Raw genomic sequence first — 25,931 nt, forward strand, 5'->3', positions numbered from 1 at the left:
GTGGAAGTTTTTTAAATTGTTATATAGTTTTCAGATGCTGCAACAGATCTTAGCAAAGCTCTGGATGTGCATTGTACCAGAGTCAGGTGACCAGATGTGATGTCATTCTGTATCCCGCTCTGAAAGGATTTTTTTAGATATTAGTGAGAGATATGATGGAACTCTCGCAACAGCACTTTGTTTTTCGGAACATGGCAGGAAAGATATCTCACACAACTACACACCTCATCTTGCTTTGCTGTAGTAAGCAACTCAACACCTCATCTTGCCTTGCTGTAGTAAGTAACTTAACTAGGGAGCAATAATTCTTTAGTCAGTCAGGAAAATATAGTAAGATTAGTTAAGTATTGTTTTTCTGCATCTGTGTGAATCCATCCACCTGTGTTATATTTTTTGTATCTCCTGTGATTGAAACTCTGGTGTTTATTATAACTAGATATTCAGTATTTTCATGTTTTCTACTTTATTTATTATTAAATATTGCTATACCTTTCATTGTAGCTGGTGTTTTAGGGAATACTTTTAACACCTTAAGAGTACTTACGCTTATTTTAGTAACACTGTGGACACTCCAGAAAGCCTTGCTGCATTGGTCAAAATCTGCCATTTGTATTAGCTTTAGTTTTACTCAGTATAACTGGGTACCCTTGTAAGAGCCTTAGAATAGCTGACTGGTGGCAGCATAATTATCTTGTAGTCTGGGCAGGGGGGGCACAGCTGGTAAATCTGTGCCAGCCTTTCCCAGGTGTGTGTGTGTGTGTGTGTGTGTGTATGTGTGTGAAGATCAGATATCCAAGTGTGTTTGTGTGTGTGTGTGTGTGTGTGTGTGTGTGTGTGTGTGTGTGTGTGTGTGTGTGTGTGTGTGAAGATCAAATACCCAAATTTGTGTGTGTGTGTGTGTGTGTGTGTGTGTGTGTGTGTGTGTGTGTGTGTGTGTGTGTGTGTGAACTAGTTTGAACAGGGACACAGAGCTCCAAAGTGGTCAATGTGGAGTCTTGTTTTAGGTCTGGACAAAAAGAGAGAGAGAGTCCCGTCCCAGGTATGGAGCATGCTCCCTGTGTGCTCTTAAGGGAAATTGTGCCTGTTACAGAGAACTGCATCTGAAAATACTGTGTGTATCCATTTTTGTTCCTAGTAGCCTAGTGACTAGTAGTCTCACTGGTGACACTGATGAGGATTAGGGCTTCTTGATTACTGACCCTGAGTAGGAACCGTCACAGTCACATCCATTAATACATCAGTTTAGGCTAAAAGCTCTGTCCCTCTGCTCAGTCTCTTACAGACTCCTTAGAGGTGATTTCTGTCTGACATACAATGCAATCTCAGACCCCACCCTGATGGGACTGCTGCATATCCGCAAGTCAAGCTCCACTCAATTAACCTACATGTGCGACCTCAGCCTGGTCTGTGACATCAATAGGACTTGTTGGCGGGACAGATTTGTGCCCTAGAAACTCCCCCTTTTGTGGAATAGACTCCCTCTCCACATAAAGCAGAGTACCTGCATTGGGGAACAGAAAATACACCCCTGGGATTCCACCTTTGTCCCTGCTGGACAGTGGCATAGGGTGCTGACTTGTTGGAACATGGGCTAAATTCTTGGCTAGGCTTGTAAGGGCCTCAGGACCAGTAGCCTAGTAACTTCCTATGACCCTTTCTATGAAAGAGTGAATATACCTGGTGATATATCAATTATAAGGTAACTCCACTAAATAATAAATGTTTTGTACATGACAAAATTGAAGTCATCAGGAAACAACATCATTAAATGATGAGTGTATGCAAATCACTAATAAATCCTTGTATAACTTAATGGAAGAAAGTTTTAAAATGTACGCTTATTAGAAATGTTAATACTGACACGTATTAGAAAGTAGTAAAGAGTTCGACAGTGATGTTTCAGAAGATTGTGTTACATATAAACTAACAAGTCCTTCTAAACCCATGATGTTAACTTACCTAATATATTGCCTTCAAGGCATTGATTGTCTTGACTGTATAAAGTGCTGTACATGCTGTGCAGCTGCAAACTTGCTTTATCAGTTTTTCTTGTAGTTTTTACTAGTTGGTTTATCTGTGAGATCTTTTTACTCTTTGGTTTGGATTTTGGTATATTTTGCATACGGGTCTATATTAATAAGATCGATGGTTGAAAACATCAGATAACATATGGTCGATGTCTTCAAACTTCGACCTTATAAAAAGACCCCCCAAAAAAGAAAAAAGTACCCTAACAGGTTTACACCCCCCGCTACTTAAATATACCAACTCCGAGACCGCACTACATTGCAGTAAATGGAAATCTCCCCTTACGGAGATTTCCGTTTATGTCTTCAGGATTATCAGCATTCGCTATTCTCGTGTCTACAATTTCAGATTCAGCATTGTTGGCTTTCGAGAATCTAATATAGACCCTTTGCAGACACCTTAACTGTTATGGATATCAGCTGGGTTTAAAGACCCTGTTTTTCTAAACTGTAGCCAAACAGTCCACTTATGCTGTGCTGACAAAGTCATAAGAAGTTCAAAACATGCATGTCCATAGCTAGTGGGGTTTGGCTTTATTGGCCTGAATACATCCACAAAGACTTACCAAGAAAAATTAAAAAGTCATGGACATTCAGAAGCCATATAGCTGAAATACTTGATCTCCTTAAGGGGTCATTTGCATATATCCCATGAGCCTCTCTTTTAGGAGGTTTAAGGTATCACAGAGTGAAACCTCTAGCTTGGATATTTTTTTCTTGTAGTGTTTACTAATTGGTTTGTCTGTGTGACCTTTTCACTCTTTGGTTTTGCTTTTGCAGTCATTTTGCTCTGTGCTGTAATCTCTCTTTTTTGAGATGAGACAAAAGCTCTTACTCATAAAGTAACAGCATCTGCTTCCTGGAGGCATGCAGGGAAAGGCGCTGCTGTTTGCATCCATGGTGGGCAAGACACATCCTTCTACCCAGCTCATATTTTGCCCTTTATGATATATGAAAGTAGGCTCAATGTCTAGTCTGCTATTAATGGATTGGATTTCATGGATGATGATGATCCACTTTTCATGCACAGTATGTTTTATTTCCAGGGAGAATTTGAGAATCTTGCTTCTTTTGTGTTTATTTCTGTCAGCAACATTTTGTGAATTCATTGGATTTGTTTGTTCTCTTTGTGGTGGATTAACAAGTTTAATCATGTGGCTTTCTAAAAACATCATTATTTAACACGGAATCATTTTTTTTTTTTGTAAATGGTGGGATCCAGTAATTATACATATTCAGGGCTGCAGTGGTTAGTGAAATGCATAAAGTTTGTAAAATTTTCAGTATAGTCAAAAAAAAAGACTCCTTAAGCTTATCCACTGATAAGCTGAGATGATGAGATGAACGTATCATCAGTAAAGTGAAAATAGTAATTCATGTCAATGATATTTTCTTCCCACTTTGCTAAGGCTATGTTTGCCAGGTATGTGGACATTGCTGCTTCCTTAGCTGTTCCTCTTGCTTGCTTGTACCTTTTCATTTGTGTTCACCATGTGATTCTCTGCAAATACTCTCCTTAAACAGAGTACAACCTCTCACTGAAATGACAAAACAATTTTATACATAACTGCTGCCTGTACAATCCGTTAAGTTGCATTTGGGCTTTCTCTGTAGTAACTTCCACCTCTGTAAAATCTTAGAATGTATAAATGTAACTGCTGTTTGTGTATAACTGTAAATATTTTTATTATTTATTTAACATTTGTTAACTGGGGAAAGTCCGTCTTGGAACAAAGTCACCTTTCAGCAGAGGCCCGGGGAGAAATGCTTCAGATGCATATCTTTGTAACGTGGGAGGAAACTGGAGCACCTGGAGGAAACCCACATGAACCCAAGGAGGACATGCAGACTCCACAAACAAGGCGCCCCAGCCAAGAATTGAGAATCTCTTGCTGTGAGGCAACAACACTACTGCTGCACCACTGTGCCATATGTGAAATGTAACTACTCTGTGCTTAACTGGAACCTAATATAATGCAATGTAAGCAAATGGAGCTTTTCTTTCTGGGCCTCTGCTGAAAATGGGTATTACCCAATCTGACTTTCCTGATAAACAGAGACAAATAAATAAATAATACATTTCTGGTTAAAATGATAGCTGTTCCTCTTGCCTGTTTGTACCATTTCTGGTTAAAATGAGAGTATCTATATTTCCTCCCTAAACTCTCCACACATGGCATCAAGTCCTTCCCACTGGCCACAAATATAGACTTTCAACTCAAATCAAAATAGAATTAAGCGGAAAAATACTCTTCAAAAAAACAAGAGTCAACAACATCCCAATATACTAAAATTTTGTTAGGAGGAGATAGTCACCCTAATCCTGTCGCTATCTGTTGCAACTTTGTTGGCTAGGCTTTCTTAAGCCCTTGAGCCAATAGCTTAGTACCTACCTTTGAACTTATAACATCAAGACAATTCATTTCCACACACAACTTTAATCCCCAGCTGTCAACCTTCCACCCTGGTAATCTAACTTTGCTGCTGTAAAATATTAGAAACATAAAAAGTAAAACTACTGAACTTCATGTCTAGATTACCCAAGACAAGACTAATCTTCTCAGTATAATTGAAACGTGGCTTAAACCCAGTATAAACTACTCCAAAATTACCCCATCCTGGCTATAATGTCATCTGTAATGACCATATAAAGAAGAAATGTGGTGGTATTGTTCTAATATTTCCCAACAACTACCGTGTTTCCCCCTTCAACAAACCAATACAAAATTCAGTTCAGCAGAGCTTCTTATTACTTTCCTGAAAAGAAAAAGATGTAATCAAATATGTATTACTACATCCCTCCTGGTGACAATACAGCTACACTGAAAGTTATCCTACGTTGCATATCCATAACAATTCCACATGAAAAAGGTACTACTAGGTGATGTCAGTATCAACAGGTTGAACATAACCTCTAACCCCTCTACATCTGGCATGAACTCATGCTCAACCCCCCAAAAAAAAGCAAATATTTTTTTTCCCTTAAATCCCTCTCTCTTGAAAAAACAAAATTTAAAATTCTCTGTCTTAATAATACAACAGCCACTGAAGTCGTTCTCATAGCAAATTATTAAATGTGACCTGCGTGTACAAAATGGCATTAAAAAACTCACCAAAAACTTGGGATGTTTTACAGACCCAAAAACTTTCTCACCAGCACAACTAAAACTACACTTGGTTCTTCTTACCTTACTACTTCTTTATGGTTTTATGATCCTTACTAACCTCCAGCTATCACAAAAATCAAATCTTGAACAATGCTACAATAAAGTAGCTAAATCTGAAGCAAATGCCCTTTCAGAACCCACTACTGTATAGCACTAAAAAGCATAAATTGGTTAGAACTACCCCATCAAGTAACATATATACAGCTTCTCACCCACCTATAACATTTTCTAGCACTAAATACCATTCTACACAATTATGTTCCCACGCAATCATTACCATCCAGTGACCAAAAACTCATCTCTCTTCACAAACCTATCAAATCTGCTGGGCATGTTCTGTACTCTTACCATGTTACTAAGGCCTGAAACTCCTTACCTGTATCCATCAGGTCAATACCCTCCCTCCAGTCCTTTAAAAACATTTTGAAAGACTTCCTAGCCAAAATCTGGCTCTGTTCTTGCTCAACCCCAGGATAAACTATATCCCTACTTTTGAATAACTAACTTTTCTTACCTTAAACCTCCTTACTCCCCCTTCTTCACTCACTTCCTTACTTCAGTTTCTCTCCTGTGACACTCTGTCTAGGTATGCCAAAACCCTATTTTTTCCTCCCACTTCATATTGCAATTTCTGTTTGTATTATATCAATTTCTCTAAACTGGCTAAAATTCCCTAACTATTAAATCATTAAGTTATTGCCATATAAGCTGTATCTATCTCTTCTTCTTCTTTCAGCTGCTCCGTTAAGGGTCGCTACAGCGGATCATCTGTTTCCATTTCTTCCTGTCCTCTGCATCCTGCTCTGCCACACCAACCACCTGCATGTCCTCTCTCACCACATCCATAAACCTTATCTTAGGTCTTCCTCTTTTCCTGTTACCTGGCAGCTTCATCCTTAGCATCTTTTTCCCAATATACTCTGCATCCCTCCTCAGCACATGTCCAAACCAATGTAATCTTGTCTCTCTGGCTTTGTCTCCAAACCTTCCAACCTGGGCTGACCCTCTAATATACTTATTATAATCCTGTCCACCCTCGTCACACCCAGTGCAAATCTTAACATCTTTAACTCTGCCACGTCCAGCTCTGACTCCTGCCTTTTTGTCATTGCTACTGTCTGCAACCCATATAACATAGCTAGTCTCACTACCCTCTTCTAGACCTTCCCTTTCACTCTTACTGGTACTCATCTGTCACAAATCACTCCTGACACTCTTCTCCACCCACTCCATCCTGCCTGTACTCTCTTCTTCACCTCTCTTCCACACTCACCATTACTCTGAGCTGTTTATCCCAAGTATTTAAACTCATCAACCTTCCCCACCTCTACTCCCTGCATCCTCACTATTCCTCTATCCTCCCTCTCATTCACTCACACATATTCTGTCTTAGTCCTGCTGACCTTCATTCCTCTTCTCTCTAGAGCATATCTCCACCTCTCCAGGGTCTCCTCCACCTGATCCCTACTCTCACTACAGATCACAATGTCATCTGCAAACATCATAGTCCACGGGGACTCCTGTCTTATCTCCTCTGTCAACCTGCCCATCACCCTCGTACATATCCTGTACCACTCTTACGTACTTCTCCGACACTCCTAAGCTGTATCTATCTGTTCTTAACCAATGTTCTCACATTATGTCTGTTCTGGTATAATTTTTTAAACTGTAGGTTGTTTTATTGTTGTTTATTGTATTATTGTTGAAGATTGTGACGTTATTGTTCTCAAAATGTTTTTGTAATACTTTGTGGAGTTTTTCTTCCTGAGAATCCGCTGAAAATGGGCAATGCACCAGTTGGACTTTCCCAATATTCAAATGCCAATAAATAAGGTTGTTTTTAAATATTGTGTCCAAAAGCTCATCTACTGCATGTATTTCCTGGCTGTGATGGAAGTTCTTGTTCCCATGAGCTCTTTGATTGCCTCAGTGCACTGATGACTCATGTTGATGCTCTGTCTAAAGTGCTTCCACATTGATGGTAACTAATATTGTGTCTCGCTTTATCCTAATTTCTTTTACATCCAAGATGTAAGATGGAGCACTTTTGGCAATTTCTCTTATTTTAAATTCCAATTAAATCATTAGTGGCACAGTGGAGAAGTGCCTTCTCACTACCACTGCTTGATATGGGGGGGGGGCAGCCTAGTTTTTGTGTGGCTTAGTGATGCCAAAAAACTGGAGTAACCTCAGATAGGCAACTGTGAGGAAATTAACTTTATCAACTTCGAGTATATTACCTGAGTTAAGAGCAGCCAGTGTTGTGTTCACCAGTCGTTTGGTTTGGATGATGTGATCAATATCCACTGCCTCAGTTTTCTGGTTGTAGAAGTCAGTGTCATTGATGAAAATACATCTGCCTTTGACTGGCTTCATCACACTCCTCCTTTGTTATTGCTAAGCCTTTTTAGTGATGCGAATGTCCTCTTTGCATTTTTCCTCATATGCCCATATAGTTGGGTGGAGAGGTACTCAAAATGGCTGTTGTTTTCATTCTCCTTTGATTGGTCCATATCCTGTCTGACACATCCATATTTCATTCTCCTTTCATGAAAAAAAATTTTCATGTTGCTCTTCTTGCAGAAAAGCATAACGTAGATAATGGTGTTAATTTAGTTGCTCCTACCATGGGGTGTAAATGTCAGCCCCTTTTTAAGGTTTTTTGTTTTGATGTCAGTCAGTGTAATCTTGGACTTGATTCATATTTTCAATTTGTGTAGGTTATTGGGGGCTGCACCAAGTTTCTTGAGGTCTGCATTGATGGGAGGGTGCCATTCTTCTGGGTGGTATAACTCACATCCCTTTGTTGTACTGCCCAGTTTCTTTGCCTGTTTGTGGCATGGTGTTCTTCACTGTGATTCTGTCATCCCATCTTGTTACCAGGGTGTATGTTGTATGAAGTGGAGCTGTGACAATCTTCTTTCTTATTTCTTTTGTGGAGTTTCTGTCCAGAGGGGCTTTTCTGTAGGCCACTGGAAAATCCTTTCAATTGGGGTATGGTGCCAGATCACTGTTGATCTAGGGGATTCATATTTCTGTCAGGGGCGAGTAACAGTAGCTTGGCCATTGGTTATACTAGCATTGGTGCTTTTAACTGCCTAGTCTTTATGGTGCTTGGATATTACAGAGGGACCAGGATTTCCAGGTCTTGCAGGTTGGTCATGCAGATCTGCTTCTGCCCTTGCATACATATAAAGTTTACATCTGTTTATATATTTATTAGGGAAATTCATTACTGTATAATATATTTGGTAAAATTCCAGTCAAGAGAATCAGAGGCTTTATGTAAATCCATAAGCATAGTAAAATGTTCTTGTCACCTGTTTCAGTTTTTGAATATTCAACCAAACTCTGGTTTCCTCCTCTCAATCTGTTTTTTTTTTTTATCCTTGCTGATTCCTGTAAATTAAAGGTGTCAAAATACTCATTATTCTGTTGTGCCAAAATTGTACATTATTTCTTACAAAGAAAAAGGCATAGCATATATTTTGAATTCCATCTGAATGAGTAATTATCATCATCGGTCCCCTTTTCCCATTTTTTTCTACATGGGGTCAGGGTGTGGTGTTAACTGTCGCCATCTCTCTCTGTTCAGTCCAGCACCCATGCCTTCTTCAACACTCATGCCTGACTGTCCCAGGTCTTCTCTCACACATTCCATTAGCCTCTTTTCTTGAATCCCTCATTTCCTTTAGACTTCTTCCTGTCTGTCCCAAATCATCTTCACCAGATTGTCTTCTGCTTTCCTGCACATGTGCCCAAACCACAGTAATTTGTTCTCTTTGACCTTTTTCTGCAGTTGGAGCTACTTTGACTGCTGCTCTGATGTCATCATTTCTTCACCTGTCCTACAGTGTGCATCCTGTTACCTGTCTCAGGCACTTCATTTCCATCACGTCTAGCTTCCTCAACTGCACAGCCTTCATTGCCTAGGTTTCTGTAACATACAGACCACTGTTTTATGCACCTTACTTTTCAGCTTCTTCAGCATTCTTTTGTCATACAGTACCCCTGCTACTCAGTGCCAGTTGGCTGCACCCCCTCTAATTCTAGCCTTGACCTCCTCATTCAGGCTTCCTTTCTCTTCTTTTCAGATACCTGGAGCTGTTAACTGGTCCACTGTTTGCCCTATTGTTTCAGTTTTCAACTTCTTCTGATTTCCCCAATTTGCTGGAATTACAGCTGTCTTATCTGTACTCCATTTTATCCCATGATCCATCAGTTTTGCACATCATTCCCCAGTCATTTGCTGAAGTTGTTGCTCAGAGTCTGCCTGTAATGCCACATCATCTGCATACAGCAAATTTGTTGATGTGCCCATCCAGCCTATTTGCTAGTGTAGTCCATCACCAGTATGAGCAGCAGTGAGCTCAGAGCTGAACCCTGATGCACTCAACTTACACTGGAAACCCACCTGTGAGACAGAACACTGTTTGTAGTTTAGTCATTGACTCCTTGTACATAGCCTACACTAGTTATACAAGTGTTTCTAGACATCAAACCATTGCAGGAATGCCCAAATCAGCTTTCTTGGGACCTTGTCATATGCTTTCTCCAAGTCTAGGAATGCCCACTTGGACTCTTTCCTCATCTCTAGCTTCTTCCGAACTATCTGGCTCACTGCAAACATTGGGCCAGTTGTGATGCATCTTAATCTGAATCTAAACTGCTCATCTCTTCTTACTTTCTACTACTCTACATATTTGTTTATTAGCCACCCTCTCCAGAACTTTCTTGCAGTGTGACAGGAGTCTGATGTATCTGTATCGCCCACAGTTGTGAATGTTCCCTGTTTTCAGTCATCTGAGATACGCCTTCCTTTCCATACTGCTGTGAGTACCCTCAGGAGCCGTTTCTCTCCTCTCACACCCAACATCTTTATCATATCTGCTGTGGCCTCATCTGAGCCTGCTGCTTTTCCAGACATAATTTTCCTTAGTGCTATTCTTATTTCTTCTATATTGGGCTCCTCCACGTTTTTCATCGTAGGCTGTGACTGGGGCAATACAGCTTCTGTGAGGTTTTCTTCATTCAGAAACTGCTGCTGGAAGTGCTACTTCAGTGTGCCTTTGATGGCTTGTAGAGTGGTGAGCAGCTTGTTGCTGGCATCCCTTATGAAGGGTGCTTGACTACCTTCTTTATCTTTCTGTCTTTGCCTTGTAACCTGATAGAGTTTCTTTTATACATCTGCTGAGTCACATTGCAGAAACAGGTATAGTGTCTCCTATGCCTTGGTCCATATTGGAACAATCTGGAACCGGCTCCCTGCCGAACTTACAGAAAACCAGACTATTAACCAATTTAAAACATCTCTGAAAAAATTCCTAAAATGTCACTGGCTGTGCCCCTGTACCAACCCTGGCTAACCAGCTTGCCACTCTACTACCTGGCTATCTGTAAAATAGTCAGTGTTTCAGACTTAGTCTCATTCTCATATGTATTGTACTACTGAATGACATGCTACCTTTTTCAGCCTTGTACTGCTAAAAATGTCTAAGTTCGAACAAGAAAACTACAATCTTAAGTTTAAGTATGAATATATTCCAAGTATGCATATAATCCTATAATTCTGTACTGGTATCTATATGTGACTGTATAAAACTGCTACTGTTTAACTCTTATGTGGAGCATGTGGAGCTTTTCTCCCCGGGCCTCCGCTGAAAATGGACCTGTGTCCAGTCGGACTATCCTGGTTAACAAATGTAAAATAAATAAAAATAAATAAATAAATCTTTTCTATAGGTTCATAGGTTGGTACTAGGCTATCGACCCTAAGACCTATACAAGCCTAGCCATAACAATTCCCTGGACATTTCTTCACACGATATTTACTTCCCTGGACCCCTGTCTAGCCAAGGAGGTGCTCCACCAGCTTTCCTTGTGTACCTTATTTCCATACCTGGCTCAAGACACGTATCTGTTCTTTAGTCTTCAAACATGCTGTTTTGAGGTGCTGCTATTCTTCTTCAACTCCACCTGTGAGGTGAGGTGCTAGAGCCCTGAGTAATGCCTTGAACTGTTGTACTTTCTCTCCATTCATCTTTGAGGTCTTCAGCCTGGTCTCTGTTGATCTCATAGCCTTATCTTACCATTGCTTACAGCTGATTATGACAACCTGTGGTTTATGCTGTGAGCCGACTGTTTAACTGGGGATGATTTTGCAATCACAGATTCCACTCCAGTTCCCTTTCTATAGGAGGATGTGTACCTGAGTTGCATGTTGGTCACTCTTGTATGTGATCTTATGACTGTCTTTCTTGCTGGCCACAGTCAAGCCATTTGCCAGGCAGAAGTCTAGAATGGCCTCTTCTACTTTATTTCTGTTACCTCACACATGGAGACCCAGGCAGTCCTCATATCATTTTGTGTCTGTCCTAATATGTGCATTCAGGTCACACATTATCAACACCAACTCATGTTGTCCTTCATTATCTAATAGGTCCTGCAATTGCCATCTGAATCCGCTCTTTTTCTCACTGTCACAACCCTGCTGTGGGGCTTAGGCTGACATTATGAATAGTGTCCTATCCTTACACTGGAATTTGATTGCCATGACTCACCAGTTCTGATGACATCCCTCACTGTCTTCCAAAGCTTCTCCCTCACCACAATTCCCACATCATTTCTAGGCTGTCCTTCTCCTGAGTAGTAAACTCTGGATCCCAAGCCATGTGGCTTTGCTGCACTGTCCTTACACCTTATCTCCTGGATATATAAGATGTCCCATCATGCAATCCACTTTCAAGCTGCGTCCTGTCAGTGAACCTAAATTGAGTGTACCAATTCTTTGTTTATGTTTATCAGGTTGATTGGTTTTATGTCCAGCTTTTGGTTGCTGGGCTTTATGGGGGGCACACACTGGCCAATAAGGGCACATACACCCCCTCCTAAACATTAGCATGGATTACTGACATAGGTCAGAGTTGGCCAAGTCCTCAATCCACTAATCACTGTCAAATACCCTTGCCCATTTGGCAACATTAGTCAATAAGGCTGAATAACCTAGAGCCATAGTTTACACTGTCAAGTGGTTAGCTCTGCTACAGCTTGCAGTCTGTGATCCGTATTCTCCTGTCTTGAGGATACTGCACACCACAGTAGTTGCCCAGCGTAGTTGGTCTGTACAGCTCTTCATAGGTTCATAGATTAGTACTAGGCTAACTGCCCTTGTGGGCCATTTTAAGCCTAGCCAATTGCCCCATGGGAGAATCAAACCTTGCACCTTGTGCCTGTGAGGTAACCATTATGCCAAGTCTGTACTGCTGCCACACAACTCCAATTTTGGGTGAGTTTGAGATGGAAACACTCAGCATGTTTTTTGAAGGTGGAAGGAACCCCCCCAAAGAGAGACAGAGAGAGCATGAAAATTCAGTGCAGGCATTGGTCAGCGTCCAGGACTGAACCTTGTAGATTGTGCATGACAGGTGAAGACTTTAACCATTATTCCATCTGGTCTACATCCGTCTGGATGAGTAATACCGATCTGTATTCATCTGTAACTGTCTGTCAGTGTGCTTCTCAGGGAAGATGGGTACCTTAGATTCTTTTGAATACTTTAGGGAATAAACTTTTTTTCCACTTTCTCACAGACTAGCAACAATGGTGTGATAAGCTGTGCTTTGAGTGTTTTATAAAAGTTGGATGTTATATCATGTAGTCTAGGGGCTTTGCCCACAACAATCTCATCTGTTGTCTAAAAAAATTCTGAAATTTCTATTGCTTTGCCAAATGATTTTACTTCATGTCTACAAAGTTGCTTGACTACACTATCCCTAAGAAAGTTACCCAACTTCATTCTATTAATTTACCTGCTTTGAAATTGATTCTGTATTCTGTGACCATGATGTAATTTATTTCATTCTGATCATGGTGCATCATTCCAGTCTAATCCATTAAACCTAGTGTAGAAATTTCTCTTGCTCTTTCTAACAAACTCCTAGCCAAAGCACTTGAAAAGTTTTGCACCTAGTAAAATGTGTTAAACCATTACAACTTTTTATTAATCTGAGCATATTATATACCTCAAAAACGTATTTTACTTGTCTTTATCTGCTTATGGGTGATCTCATTTCTCCTTCTTCCAGTCCTTTTCTAATTCCATTATGAATTTATTCAGCACCCCCATTTTCTGATTATGTTCTTTCTGCCTTTTTTAATTTTGCTTATAATGTCCCTTAGCTCATTTTTAAAGTGCCTCAGCAAGCTTCCTTAATATGTTCTGCTATATTTAGCTATGTCCAATATTCCATAATTTCATCTCTTAATTCCTCTCCTGTGAGCTGGTCAGTCAACCCTTTTCATTTATGACCCAGGTAAAGACAGGTGTGCAGTAAAACACATTTTAGTGCCTCAGAAGAGCTATGATGATGTCCCAGAGACTTCCCATACTCTGGAATAAACTACCTATCTATATCAAACAAAGGTCCTCATTAGCACTCTTCAAGAAAAAACTTGATGATTGGATGGAAAATAGAAAATTCACCGCAGGGATCACCTGTGTGGCTCTGCTCGACAGTGGCACAGGAAAATAATTTTCTTGGGTGGCAAAAGCCAGGGTACCTTTTTGGCTGGGCTTGTATAGGCCTCAGGGCCGATAGTCACTAGGCTAGCCACCTACCTATGAACCGATGAAAGCACTAAAAAAATTGTTATGGTAAATTTCTAAGTAAATAGTCATATTTTAACTTAGCAGTTAAAAAGTCCATATAGAAACATTTCAGAGAAAACGTAAATAAGATATGGTTTAACAATGTGTTGAAAATGCAGTGCCATGTACAATGAATAGATTTAACCATCTTCCTGAAGAGTTTGCATTGTATTTGTTATGCAGGAATTCATGCATTTATTAAATTCTTTTATGTTTTAAGTTTTTTTTTTTATTGTTTTGCCTTACCTGATTCTTCCAGCTCAATTTCAAGGTCTCTGGTTGTACATTGTACTTATGTGACTGCTTTGTCATACAAAAACAATTCTTTTGTTCATCAGGTTTTCTTTTCTGTTGTTGCAGAATTAGGTTTTCTAAACGATCTAACTGACCTTTGTGTTTGGTAATTGTGCTTTTGACATGCTGGAAATCTATTGTCACTTGTAGCAACTTGGATAGTGCCTCCACTGTGGTTCTGCTTCAACTTTATGTCAGTGTACAAATTGACCCTATCATCCTGATTCCGTCCCTGATTACTTGGTATTTGAAAAACAAAACTGCAGTTTTTCTCCTTTGCTCATTGAAAACAGACCTTGTTTTGTTTGTTACCAGCAATTGCACTTCAATTTCTTCTGGGTAGTGTTATTTGTAACTGTTAAATTTACTTTTTTATTGATATTTAATCCATGAAAGTGAGAGCTCTCAGATGTCACCCTTGCCCAGAGCTCGATCGAGCAGTAGGCAATCACCTTGGCTTTTAGAGGGCCCACTGGGCAGGTAGTTATTGGGTGTGTGTGTGTATGTGTGTGTGTGTGTGTGTGTGTGTGTGTGTGTGTAAAATGCCCCAGGCAGAGATGGCAGAGTAGTTAACATACGCAGGCTCAAACCCTGTATCATGATTACATGACCCTAGAGCCTTAATCCTGTACACCAACTACTAAACTGTCATCAGCAGGTACATTCTCAAGGACTGTTGAGTTTCAGTGCAATTTTAAAGAATGCTAAGTTACAGTACATTTTCAAAGACTGTTGAGTTTCATTGCATTTTCAAAGAAAGTTGATTTTCTGTGCATTTTCATGGAGTGTTGAGTTTTAAGGGAAGAGAGAAGTTTACTGTTGCTCATGCTAAATCTGTTTTAAATGTGTAACTATTTTGCTTAGCAAATAGGGATCATAGGTAGGTACTAGGCTATCGGCCCTGGGGCCTATACAAGCCCAGTCAAAAAGGCACCCTGGCTTTTGCCATCCATGAAAATTATTTTCCTGTGCCACTGCTGAGCAGAGCCACAGAGGTGATCCCCGGGGTGAATTTCCTATTTCCCATCCAATCATCAAGATTTTTCTTGAAGAGTGCTCATGAGGAGCTTTGTTTGATATAGATAGGTAGTTTATTCCAGAGTATGGGAAGTCTCTGGGACAGGAATCTAGCCCTCCGGCATGTTCTGTTTATTGTGGTGACAAGGTTTAGGTCCCTAGAGCGTGTAGCTTGGAGGGATTGGGATTTCTTTAAGTGGAGCATGTCCAACAGCTCTGGGTTTGACATAGCTTTGTATGTTAGACAGAGATCACCTCTGAGTAGGCGATATGCGACAGAGTAAAGCTGGAGTTTTTTTTAAACAGTCTGCGTAGGGCATCTGTTTGAGGCCAGTAATCCTCTTTGTGAGGTATTTCTGTGGCCTTTTCAGTTGTTGTAGATGTCTTTTGAGGCACATACAAAAGGGGCATTGCACTCTATAATGGGTCTAATGAGTGATGAGTAGAGAGGAACAATGACCTCTTTTTTTCTGGATGAGAAACCTTTTGTGATGAGGTGTGCCACATAGAAGGATTTCCTGACTACTGTGGCTATGTGATTATCAAAGGAGAGACTACTGTCCACCTGTGTCCCAAGGTCTCTTATCACACTTTCGGTGTTATGTATACTACTGCCTATGTTGTAGTTCATGGGTACAAAGTTTTTACCAAAGGGGATGACAGTGCACTTTTTGGCATTGAGGTTCTACTCCCACACCTTGTAGATGGAGTGCTTTTATTGCAATGTTCTTTAAGGGGGTACTGCACTCATGAGTGTATGCTCCTATGGATGAGGTGCGTAGTAACTGTGAACCTGTTGCCGATTTGACAACCATTCCCTACTTCAATATTACCTGCATATCATTTTTTTTATATAACATTTTTCATTCTTCAAGGGTAGCAAGCACTGAATTTGTACATGAAACACTGAAATGTAAAGTTGTTTGCCAGTCTTCATTAGTTGTAGATATCTTTAATGTGGAATTATTCAGCTGACTTTTACTCTGCACAGATTGTGTATATTGGCTGATAGTGGTGGACTGTAATGACAGATCTTTGAGTGGCATTTTGAGGTTGAGTCATTCCTGACCCACACGTGCACATGCCTTGTTCACACTTCTTGCTACTTGCTGATTTTGAATCTCAGAAAGAACCAGTCTCAGCATGTAATACTCTCCCCATTTCTTTAAAGTGTTGACCTACCATTTGTTTTGTAAGGAGACCAGCCCACTTTGGGAACATCCAAAGCACAGGGGCTTTGGCTGGTCACAGTACCTGTTTCTAATTCCCATGCTTTATAAATACTACAGTGGTGATCCTTGTACTTTTACTGTCATGTGGTGTGCAAATAAAAGCTGTAATAAAGTTTTAAGCTTTCAGAAGAATTCTAAGTCCTGGTATGTAGAGACTTCATCTTTGTGTTTTTACTGCATGTGTATTAATGTTGAGAATGCAGAGACTTCACACTGAGTTGGGGTTTTTTTGTTGTTTTTGCTTGCTCAAATGATAAATAAAGGTTGGATAGTTAAATCAGTATGAAGTGATCAGTAAGGAATGCTGCAGTTCGTTAAATTTATAACCTTTTGTCATTATGTTACAGAAATGCACTGAACATTGTGAAGAATGATCTGATTGCCAAGGTGGACCAGCTTTCTAGTGAGCAGGAGGTCCTGAGAGGTGAACTGGATGCAGTGAAACAGGCAAAAACAAAAGTAGAGAACAAAGTCAAAGAACTAGAAGAAGAACTCAAACGGTGAGTGTTTTCAACAGCTATATTTGCTAAAAGAGAGAGTGATGCAATTCTACATAAAATGAAGTCCAATGATGAGAAAAACTTTTGACTGGCTTAAATGTGAAAGACAATCTCATTTTCTGTTGCATCCATTATTTCTGCTGTTAGGGCATGCTTTTATTGAACATTCTGTAACACACTTCTTTGCTAATGTGCATTAAATATTCCTTTTAAAACAGTAGTCTGTTTTTAAGGATTGTAAAAGTAGTTTTCAAATTTAGCTTTCCATCTGGAAATAAGTTTCATATTCTGCTTTTAGTATGGAGAATTCCGAGTTACATCTGTACCAGAATACATTTAAAGATGTTGTTATTGTCTAAATGGCCATTTCTGTAAATCTTTTAAACTTTATGTAGACTATAATTATGCATGTCAAAGCTGTATGTGCATGTGCCAAGAAAAAATATGTGGGAACCAGGAAAACAGATCTGCGTCATTGTCCCCTTATCTTTGTACCAATATTGTTACATGGATTCACTTTCTGGAAATGCCAGCCTCATGTCTGAGAAAACGTAGCCATTTCTACAAACCAAATGTATTAAAAAACAGTAGCAGCCTGTAGCCTTCATGATTTTTTAAGTTGTTTAGTTATTTATTTTTTATTTAATGTATTAAGTATATATATATATATATATATATATGTATATATATATATATATATATATATATATATATAATATATATTAATATATTCAGACCCACAACCTTAGTAAATTGGAACCCAAAACCTTCTCTAACTATCTCAAACAAATGAATTGGAACATTCTAAAAACCCTTCCACTCGATAAAGCCACAGACCACATTAACTGTACTTTCCTAGACGCTCTAAATTCCCTAGCTCCACCAAGGAAAAAAAGAATAAAAACTATAACTGCCCCTTGGCTAACCAAAGAAACAAAGCAAATTATGCATCAAAGAGACAAATCCTGGAAGCTTTACCAAAAGAATAAACTTCCCAAAACCCTTCTCCAATATACACAGCTCCGTAACTTTGCAAAAAAACAAATCTTCAAAAACAAAAAAATCCTACTACACTAAGCTCCAGTCCAACCATCCCCAAGACCCTAGGCTTTTTTGGAACTCCATAAACTCACTCCGCAACCCAGGCTCCAAAAATAACCCCTGTCCAGGCCCAAGTAAATATGATATGACCTCGAATTAGCCTCACTATTCAACTCTTTCATTATAGAGTCAATATCCGACCTAACAAAAACTTTTCCCAACAACGACTCATCTCTCCTACATTCCATCTCATCTAAGTCTCCAAATAATATCCCCCCTATGTTTGAGTTTAAACCTGTCTCTACTAACTGCATAAAAAGACTTCTATCCAAACTTAAACCCTGCTCCAATGTACCTGACAGCATCCCCTCTTCCTTTCTCAAGTCTGCTGCCGATGGTATAGTTCTCCCTATTAGTATCCTAATTAACAGATCCATAAAAGAATCCTCTGTCCCTAATCTCTGGTGTTCCACCTTTATTCTTCCTCTCCACAAGGGAGGCAAAAACACTAATATTTCAAACATCCGCCCTATAGCTCTTCTCTCTCTAATCTCCAAAATTCTAGAAAAATGCATCCACCTCCAACTTATGCCTTTTCTGACTAAAAACCGACTTCTTACCCCAACACAACTTGGCTTCCGACCAGGACACAGCACCATAACAGCTCTACTCTCATTCTTAGAAACTGTCAATCAAGCCCCAGATTCTGGGAACTTAGTATCCACAGTGCTCCTAGATCTCTCTAAAGCATTCAATACTGTTTCCCATGAGCACCTTTTAAGTCACCTCTCAAACCTAAATCTCTCCCAAAACACACTTTCCTGGTTCTCAGGCTATCTGTCAGATAGATCTCAGGCTGTGAAATGGAAATAAGGTACCACAGGGGTCCATCCTCGGACCAATGCTGTTTAATATCTTTATCAATAACTTTCCCTCTGCTATTCTTAATGCCAAAGTCATCCAATATGCAGATGACTACACTTGTCTACTCTGCCTCTAACCTCCTGAACTCCTATCTAAAACTTAGACTACCTTCTCAACTACTGAGACCTGGATGCGCCAAAATGCTCCACAGTACTAACAGATTTAAAATACTACTACTCACACCCTCAAAATCTTTTGATAAAAATTCCTTCCAAGTCCATAGCCAAAGCAACTCTCCGATCAAAGTTGTTCCCTTTGCCAAACTACTCAGTGTAACTATAGACAAACACCTCACGTTCGACATCCATATTCAGCAAAATATAAAGAAAACCCACCAACAACTAGGTATGCTATACAGGAACAACCACTTCCTCTGTACTTCTACCAGGCATATTCTGGCCTCCTCTTACCTCCTTCCCTCCCTTCTGTATGGCACCCTGCTACTAACTAACCTATCCTCTTCCATCACTTCCAAACTTGATAACAACATTTCTAAATTTGCCACCAAAGCCAAACATTCCACTCATCACTGTGTTACCCTCCAATCCCTCAACTGGTTAGAATTCACAAATTACCTGGACTTCCTTCAGCTAACTACAGCACATAGACTAATGCTTAATCCAACCAAATGCTCCAATCTAACATCTTTCCCCCATATACCGCAAATAGAACTCTCAGATCTGAACACCAAAACGTAATTACTGTCCACAAACCTAAATGTCCTGCTGGACAACGTCTCCTCTCCTTCAGTAAGAAACGGAACTCTCTTCCTTCTACACTAAGGACAATGTCAAACACAAACAACTTCAAAACTCAGCTTTACACCTACCTCTCCTCCAAATGGAAATATAACTGCATTTTCCCTACCTAGAACTCTTTAACAAAAGCCCCTGAAAGGGTATCCTCTTGAGTTCCTAAGCGCCTTGTAGCTGGCTATAACCTTCTATAGCTAATTCCCATACGATCTCTCACACTCTGTAAATATTGTAATTAGCTTTTGGCTTTTGTAAATTCATCTGCACAATATTTTTCCACTATGGTCAATATTGCTCACGCTTTGTATTATCTGATATGTATTTATACTTGTATTTTTATTTTTATGGGCCTGCTATCTTTACTGTAATCTGTTTCATGGAGTTTTTCTCCCCGGGCCTCCACTGAAAACAGTCTGTCTGGGCCCAGTGGACTTCCCGGGTAATCAAACTGAAAATAAGTAAATAAATAAATAAATTATGGATTGGAAACTTGTTCCATAGGAGGGGGAGTGTCTAGGATACATATCTGTTTCTCGAGCCTGCTCTATTTGTCAGAGACAAATTTCACATCCCTAGAACTTGTATTTCTGATACTCTTTGACTTATGAATATGTAGGAGATTTATAAGTCTGGGGTTTGCAGCAGCCTTGTAAGCCAGGCATACATCATCGTTCAGTAATCTATAGGAGACTAAGTAGAGGGAAAGGGCTTTAAGGAGTACCTTAAAGCATAAGGCAGATTTCTTATGCCTTTTTTTTGTAAGGTACCTCTGAGGTCGCTCTAGTTGCTGCATATGTCTGGCCAGGTACACTCCAAAGTGAGCATTGTACTCTATGATTGGTGTGATAAGAGCAGAGTACAGTGGGATAATGACCCCTTTTACCTAGATACCTTGTCCTTACTTATAAATTACACAACACAGAAGGATTTCCTCACCACTGTGACCTGGTGGTGGTCAAAGGTATGGCTCCTGTCTATGTGCATACCCAGATCTATGACCTCTAGTTTGATTCTTAGGGGTGCTTTATCGGCATGGTAATTAGCTGGTATGGTTGACTTCCCAAAGGGTACAATTATGTATTTCTTAAAACTGAGTTTAAGACCATGGTTTTGGCACTGTTTATTAGTCAGAAATAGACCTTCTTGAAGAATGCTAGTATATAGTAGTTTTCATATATACTAAAGTGATGCAGACATGTGATGTAATAATGTATGATGTTAAGTTGTCAAACTCGCCTTCATTCTTGCTGGATGGGTTCGGAGCTGATCCTCGGCTCCGACTCGGCACTTGCTAAGCTCGAGAGCTAATTTTACCAGCTCGAGGCAACCCTATATCCCATGATGCAAGGCGTGACTACCCCAGATCTCGTTTGCCGCTTCGCGAAGAGGTCTCCTTTTACCAGCTCAGGTAAAGTTTTGGATTTATACTATAGTTAGTCAAAGAAAATTTTTCCCTTTTTTCCAGTTTTCAATCCTAGTTAGTTAGTGTTAATATATATATATATATATATATATATATATATATATATATATATCTTTTGCCCTATATTCCCTTTTCTGCCTTATACAGGGATAGTTTTTCCTCCCTTCAGGCCTTAAGCCTCCCTTCCATTTATTTTCTGTCAGGGAGAGTGTCTGTGTTTTTCAGTTTCCCCTTTTTTCTCTTTAGATAACTGTGTGACTGGTGTGTGTCTGTGTGTGTTTTTTGGCATACTATGTCAAAGGAAGTGAAGGTCTCAGGCTTCAAGAAGTGTGACTCGTGCTGTCAGAAAATGTCTCTGACAGACGGTCACACTTCTTGTGTGTACTGCCTGGGGCCTTTACACCTGCAGGACTCCTGTGCTATTTGTCACTCCTTTAGCCAGAGAGTCCTGCAGGAACGTAGAAACAAGCTAATTCTACGTGGCTTGTTGAAGCCAGAGGGTTCCCCGACTAAGACTGGGTCGGCTAAGCCCTCTAAGCCACCTAAAGCCCAGGCTGTGGTGCTTAAGCCTTTGGCGGTGGCTCCGACTCCTTTGGAGTCAAGATCGGCTCCGGCTGGAGCCGATCTTTCCACATTGGAGGTAGTGGTATCGGCTACGTCTGGCTCCGATACACTATGTCGGCTCCAGCCGGAGCCAACGTCTCTTTAACCAGCACTGGAGCCGATAAGCTGTCGACTCCATCTGGAACCGAAGGGTCTTCGGCTCCAGTGGCTCCGTCCAAGAAGAGATCTCGATCTCCTTCCCTGGAGTCGATTCACTCGGCTCCGGGATCTCCTGTACTTTCGGAGCGGAGCCATCGGAGCCGATCTTCAAGGTCGTCCAGGCTGTCAGACCATGACTTGGAGAGGGTGGTAAGTAGACTGTTGAAGTCACAGGCGCTGGCCCAAATGCTCCATAGCCCGTCTCAGCAGACGACTGCTATTTCTGATCCCCCTGAAATTCCTTCTCCGACTCTCCTTCAGAGTTTGGAGCCGGAGCTTCTCAGAACGGTGACCGTGGATGCGCCGGAGCCGATACTCCCCCTGTCGGCTCCGTCATCTTCAACTCCGATTTCCTCCATGAGGCCTTCCTCGGAGGGATCCGGTCGTCAGGTCTCCCTTGTCAGCTCCGAGGGGGCGAGTGGCATCGGACCCTTGTCTGACCCCGCTCTCCCTCTTGGAGCTTCGGCATTGGTGAGCTCGGCAACGACATCGGCCTTGGAGCCTTCTCTTTCGGTGGGACCGGGGATTCCTGTCTCTTCGGAGCGGGAGTCTTCTGGCCTCCCTGGGAGGGGAGCCTTCGAGGTGATGAGGAGTGTTCTAGCCCCGGAGCTGAGTCAACGGTCTGTTCCATTAGCTCCTCCCTCTTCGGTGCCTGTTGATGTCTCTTGCCATTCTCTTGCTCCCGGACCCAGAGATCCATCGCCCCAGGTTTCCCCATTGGGAAGAACTTCCTCTTCCGAGGTTTCTCCTGATCCTGCTGGAGAGCCCCCGCGTAAGAGGATGTGCAAGAGGAAGCACACAGACTCCCCCGAGTCTACGACATCAGATACCGACTTAGATGAGTCGGAGGGTTCCCCACGGTCCCCCTCTGAGGATGTCTCCTTTTCAGACATCCTGGAACTCCTTAAGCAGAGGGGGAACTGGCCTTCCATTAATCCCTCTGAGGATGAGTCGGTATACCTGGAGGCTTTTGGATCTCGACCCTCCACCTCCTGGGTGTCTCCGCCTTTCGACCCACTCATGCAAGTGGTGGCTCGGAAGGCGTGGGCGGCCCCGGATTCTGTGGAACCAGTCCCCAGGTGGCCTTCTAAATTCATCACGGCCCCTTCAGACAAACAGTTTCTTACCAAGGGTGTCCCCGTTGATGCCATGGTGGTGGCGGCCACCAAGAAGGAACTTGCTGATCCTTCTGTACCTGTCCATCCTCCTAACAAGAACTCTAGGACCATGGATAGGTACGGTAAGTGGATGTTTTCTTCAGCGACCTTTGCTATGCGTTCACTGAACTATCTATGTCACTTTACCAGGCTTCAGAGAGACATTCTCAAGGAACTAGGTGAGGTGGTTCAGGATCCATCAGCTGCTGGGGCTCAAGAAAAGATTGCCTCACAGCTAGGAATCCTAAATTCTATAACTAACTCCTCCATGCGGCTCATTTCTTATGCAGCCGATGGAGCGAGTAGAGCCGCAGGCACAGGAGTGGCACTTAGGCGTCAGGCCTGGATGCGGCTTTGTAATTTTGCAGATCCCTTTAAGGCGTCCTTCACTAATACTCCCTTCGATGGTTCGGCTTTGTTCGGGCCTCAGGTGAAGGACACATTGACCAGGTGTGAGCAAGACGGCAAGACTCTTTCTGCCATAGGAGTCCATTTCTCCACCCCTTCAAGACCCTATCCAAAAGGTCAGAAGGGTGGGAAAAATGTGGTTTCGTAAATCTCAGGGAGTCACGCCGGATACACGTGGTCAGTTTACCCCCAGAGGCAGAGGGGATAATAACAATAGACGCCGCCCTAAGGGCAGAGGGGGTCCGCAGAATCAGGGTAGCAGGGAGCCTCTCTCTGATAAACCCTTCCAGCATCCCTGAGGTGTTGCCCGACTGTCCACCCTTGGAGGCAGTCAGGGGAAGATTGTCGCTGTACCCAATAGCCTGGCGTTCCCTCTCTCAAGACAAATGGGTACAGTCGATCATATCCAAGGGCTACAATATCCCTTTCGAGAGATATCCCATTCCTCATCAATCCCTTCCAGACGTTTCACCCGGTCTAAGGGAATTGGCAAAGCTGGAGGTATCAAAGCTCCTAGCAAAAAGAGCCTTCCAACTAGTGCCAGCAGACCAAGTAGGATCCGGCATCTACTCAAGATTCTTTTTGGTCCCCAAAAGGACAGGAGATTGGAGACCAATTTTAGACCTCAGCAAACTAAACAAGTTTGTCAAGCAGGCAAGATTCCGGATGGTCACATTTCAGTCCATTCTACCCTTTTTGGGCAAGGACAACTGGATGTGCTCAATAGACCTTCAGGATGCGTACTATCACATAAAAATTCACAGGCGCTCCAGAAGGTTTCTCCGCTTTCGGCTGGGGACCAGTCACTTTCAATTCAGAGCCCTGCCCTTTGGCCTCACTACAGCCCCCAGAGTGTTTACCAAATGTATGGCAGTGGTCACGGCTCATCTGAGATGTCAAGGATTCCAGGTGTTTCCGTACCTAGACGACTGGCTCCTTTCTGCCACCACCAGGCATCAACTTCTCAAGGCCAGAGATTACACTCTTCACACCTGCAACCAACTGGGGATTTCTGTAAACTTTGAAAAATCTTCTCTGTCGCCTTGCCAATCTATTACCTTTATAGGCGCAGAATTAGACACTGTCAGTATGTCAGCGAGACTCACAAACCAAAGAATTCTGGACATCCAAAAGTACGTTCGGATCATATTACTCAGTAAGAGGATCAGGGCCAGATTTGTCCTGAAGGTTCTAGGTCTTATGGCTGCGGCCATCGTACTACTGCCGTTAGCCCGCTTCCACATGCGTCTTGTGCAGTGGATGTTGTTCACCCAGTGGTGATTCCAGCAGCTCCCCATGTGACACAAGATATTCGTGACACAATCGTGCAAGAGTCATCTAACCTGGTGGATGTCTTCTCCGCAACTCCATCAGGGCCGACTGTTTGTTCCCCCAGTCCCGGTTGCCACAGTCACTTCGGATGCCTATCTGATCGGGTGGGGGGGCATTATCAGGGCAGGATGGTCCATGGGACTTGGCAACCCATAGAATACCATCTGCACATAAATGTCCTAGAGATGAGAGCAGTGCTTTTAACGTTGCAAGCCCTCAGCGACTTTCTTCCTTTAGGGACTATTGCAGTTCAGACGGACAACATGTCCATAGTCTGGTATATCAACAAGCAGGGCGGGACCAGGTCCTATCCACTGTGTCGAGAAGCTCTCAGACTTTGGCAATGGGCAATCTCCTCTCATCGGTTTCTGATAGCAACGCATATCCCCGGGAAATCCAACCTCTTAGCGGACAGGCTGAGCAGAGCTATTCTCATGCCACACGAGTGGTCTCTCAAACAATCGGTAGTGGACGAGATTTTTCAGAAGTGGGGTGTCCCTTGCTGCGACCTTTTTGCTACACCCCAAAACAGCAAATGCCCAGACTTCTTCACTCTCTTTCCTCTACCAGGCCATCCCCCGAGAGACGCTCTAACCCAGGATTGGCCCCGGGGACTTCTTTATGCTTTTCCTCCATTCCCACTGATACCTCAAGTAATTCAGAAGGCTACCATATTGAGAGCCAGGTTGATTCTCATTGCCCCTTACTGGCCTCGACAAATTTGGTTTCCGTCCCTGCATCGTCATCTCTTGGTGCAGCCTTGGCATCTGGACCCAGTTCCAGATCTTCTGACCCACCATTCGGGTCAACTGCACCGGTCCATTCCTTCCCTCAACCTCACTGCTTGGTTGCTCCACTTCCTTCCTTAGCCAGGCTTCCTATGATCTCTGACCCTGTTAGAGAGATCATAGTAGCTTCTCTAAAGTCCTCTACCAGAAGGATTTATGCTAGTAAATGGCAACGTTTTTCCTTCTGGGCAAAGTCCAGAGACATAGATCCCTTTACTGCTCCAGTGCATTCAGTCTTGGAGTTCTTAGCTGAGATTTTTCAATCGGGTTCTTCTCCCTCTACAGTGAAGGTTCAATTGGCAACAATCTCAAATTTTCATGTTGGCTTAGTGGATCAAAACATTATGTCTCACAAGCTTTGCAAAGCCTTTTTGAGAGGGATATTTCTCCTAAAACCTCCTATCAAAGATCCCCCTCCGCAATGGGATTTGAATTTAATGCTGGCATCCTTGATACT

General features: G+C 41.9%; 1 protein-coding gene across 1 annotated transcript in view; it reads left to right on the forward strand.

Moving 5' to 3' along the window:
- MAPK8IP3 (mitogen-activated protein kinase 8 interacting protein 3) overlaps positions 1–25,931 on the forward strand; it is a 3,746,918-nt gene that overhangs the window by 1,932,755 nt on the left and 1,788,232 nt on the right. The window contains exon 11 of the mRNA XM_044088957.1: positions 16,732–16,884. Coding sequence (XP_043944892.1) covers positions 16,732–16,884 — 153 coding nt within the window. The remainder of the gene's footprint in view (positions 1–16,731; positions 16,885–25,931) is intronic.

The sequence above is a fragment of the Protopterus annectens genome, chromosome 12.part0 (genome assembly GCF_019279795.1).
Source record: "Protopterus annectens isolate FY-2018-M chromosome 12.part0, PAN1.0, whole genome shotgun sequence".
In the NCBI taxonomy this organism is placed as follows: domain Eukaryota; kingdom Metazoa; phylum Chordata; order Ceratodontiformes; family Protopteridae; genus Protopterus; species Protopterus annectens.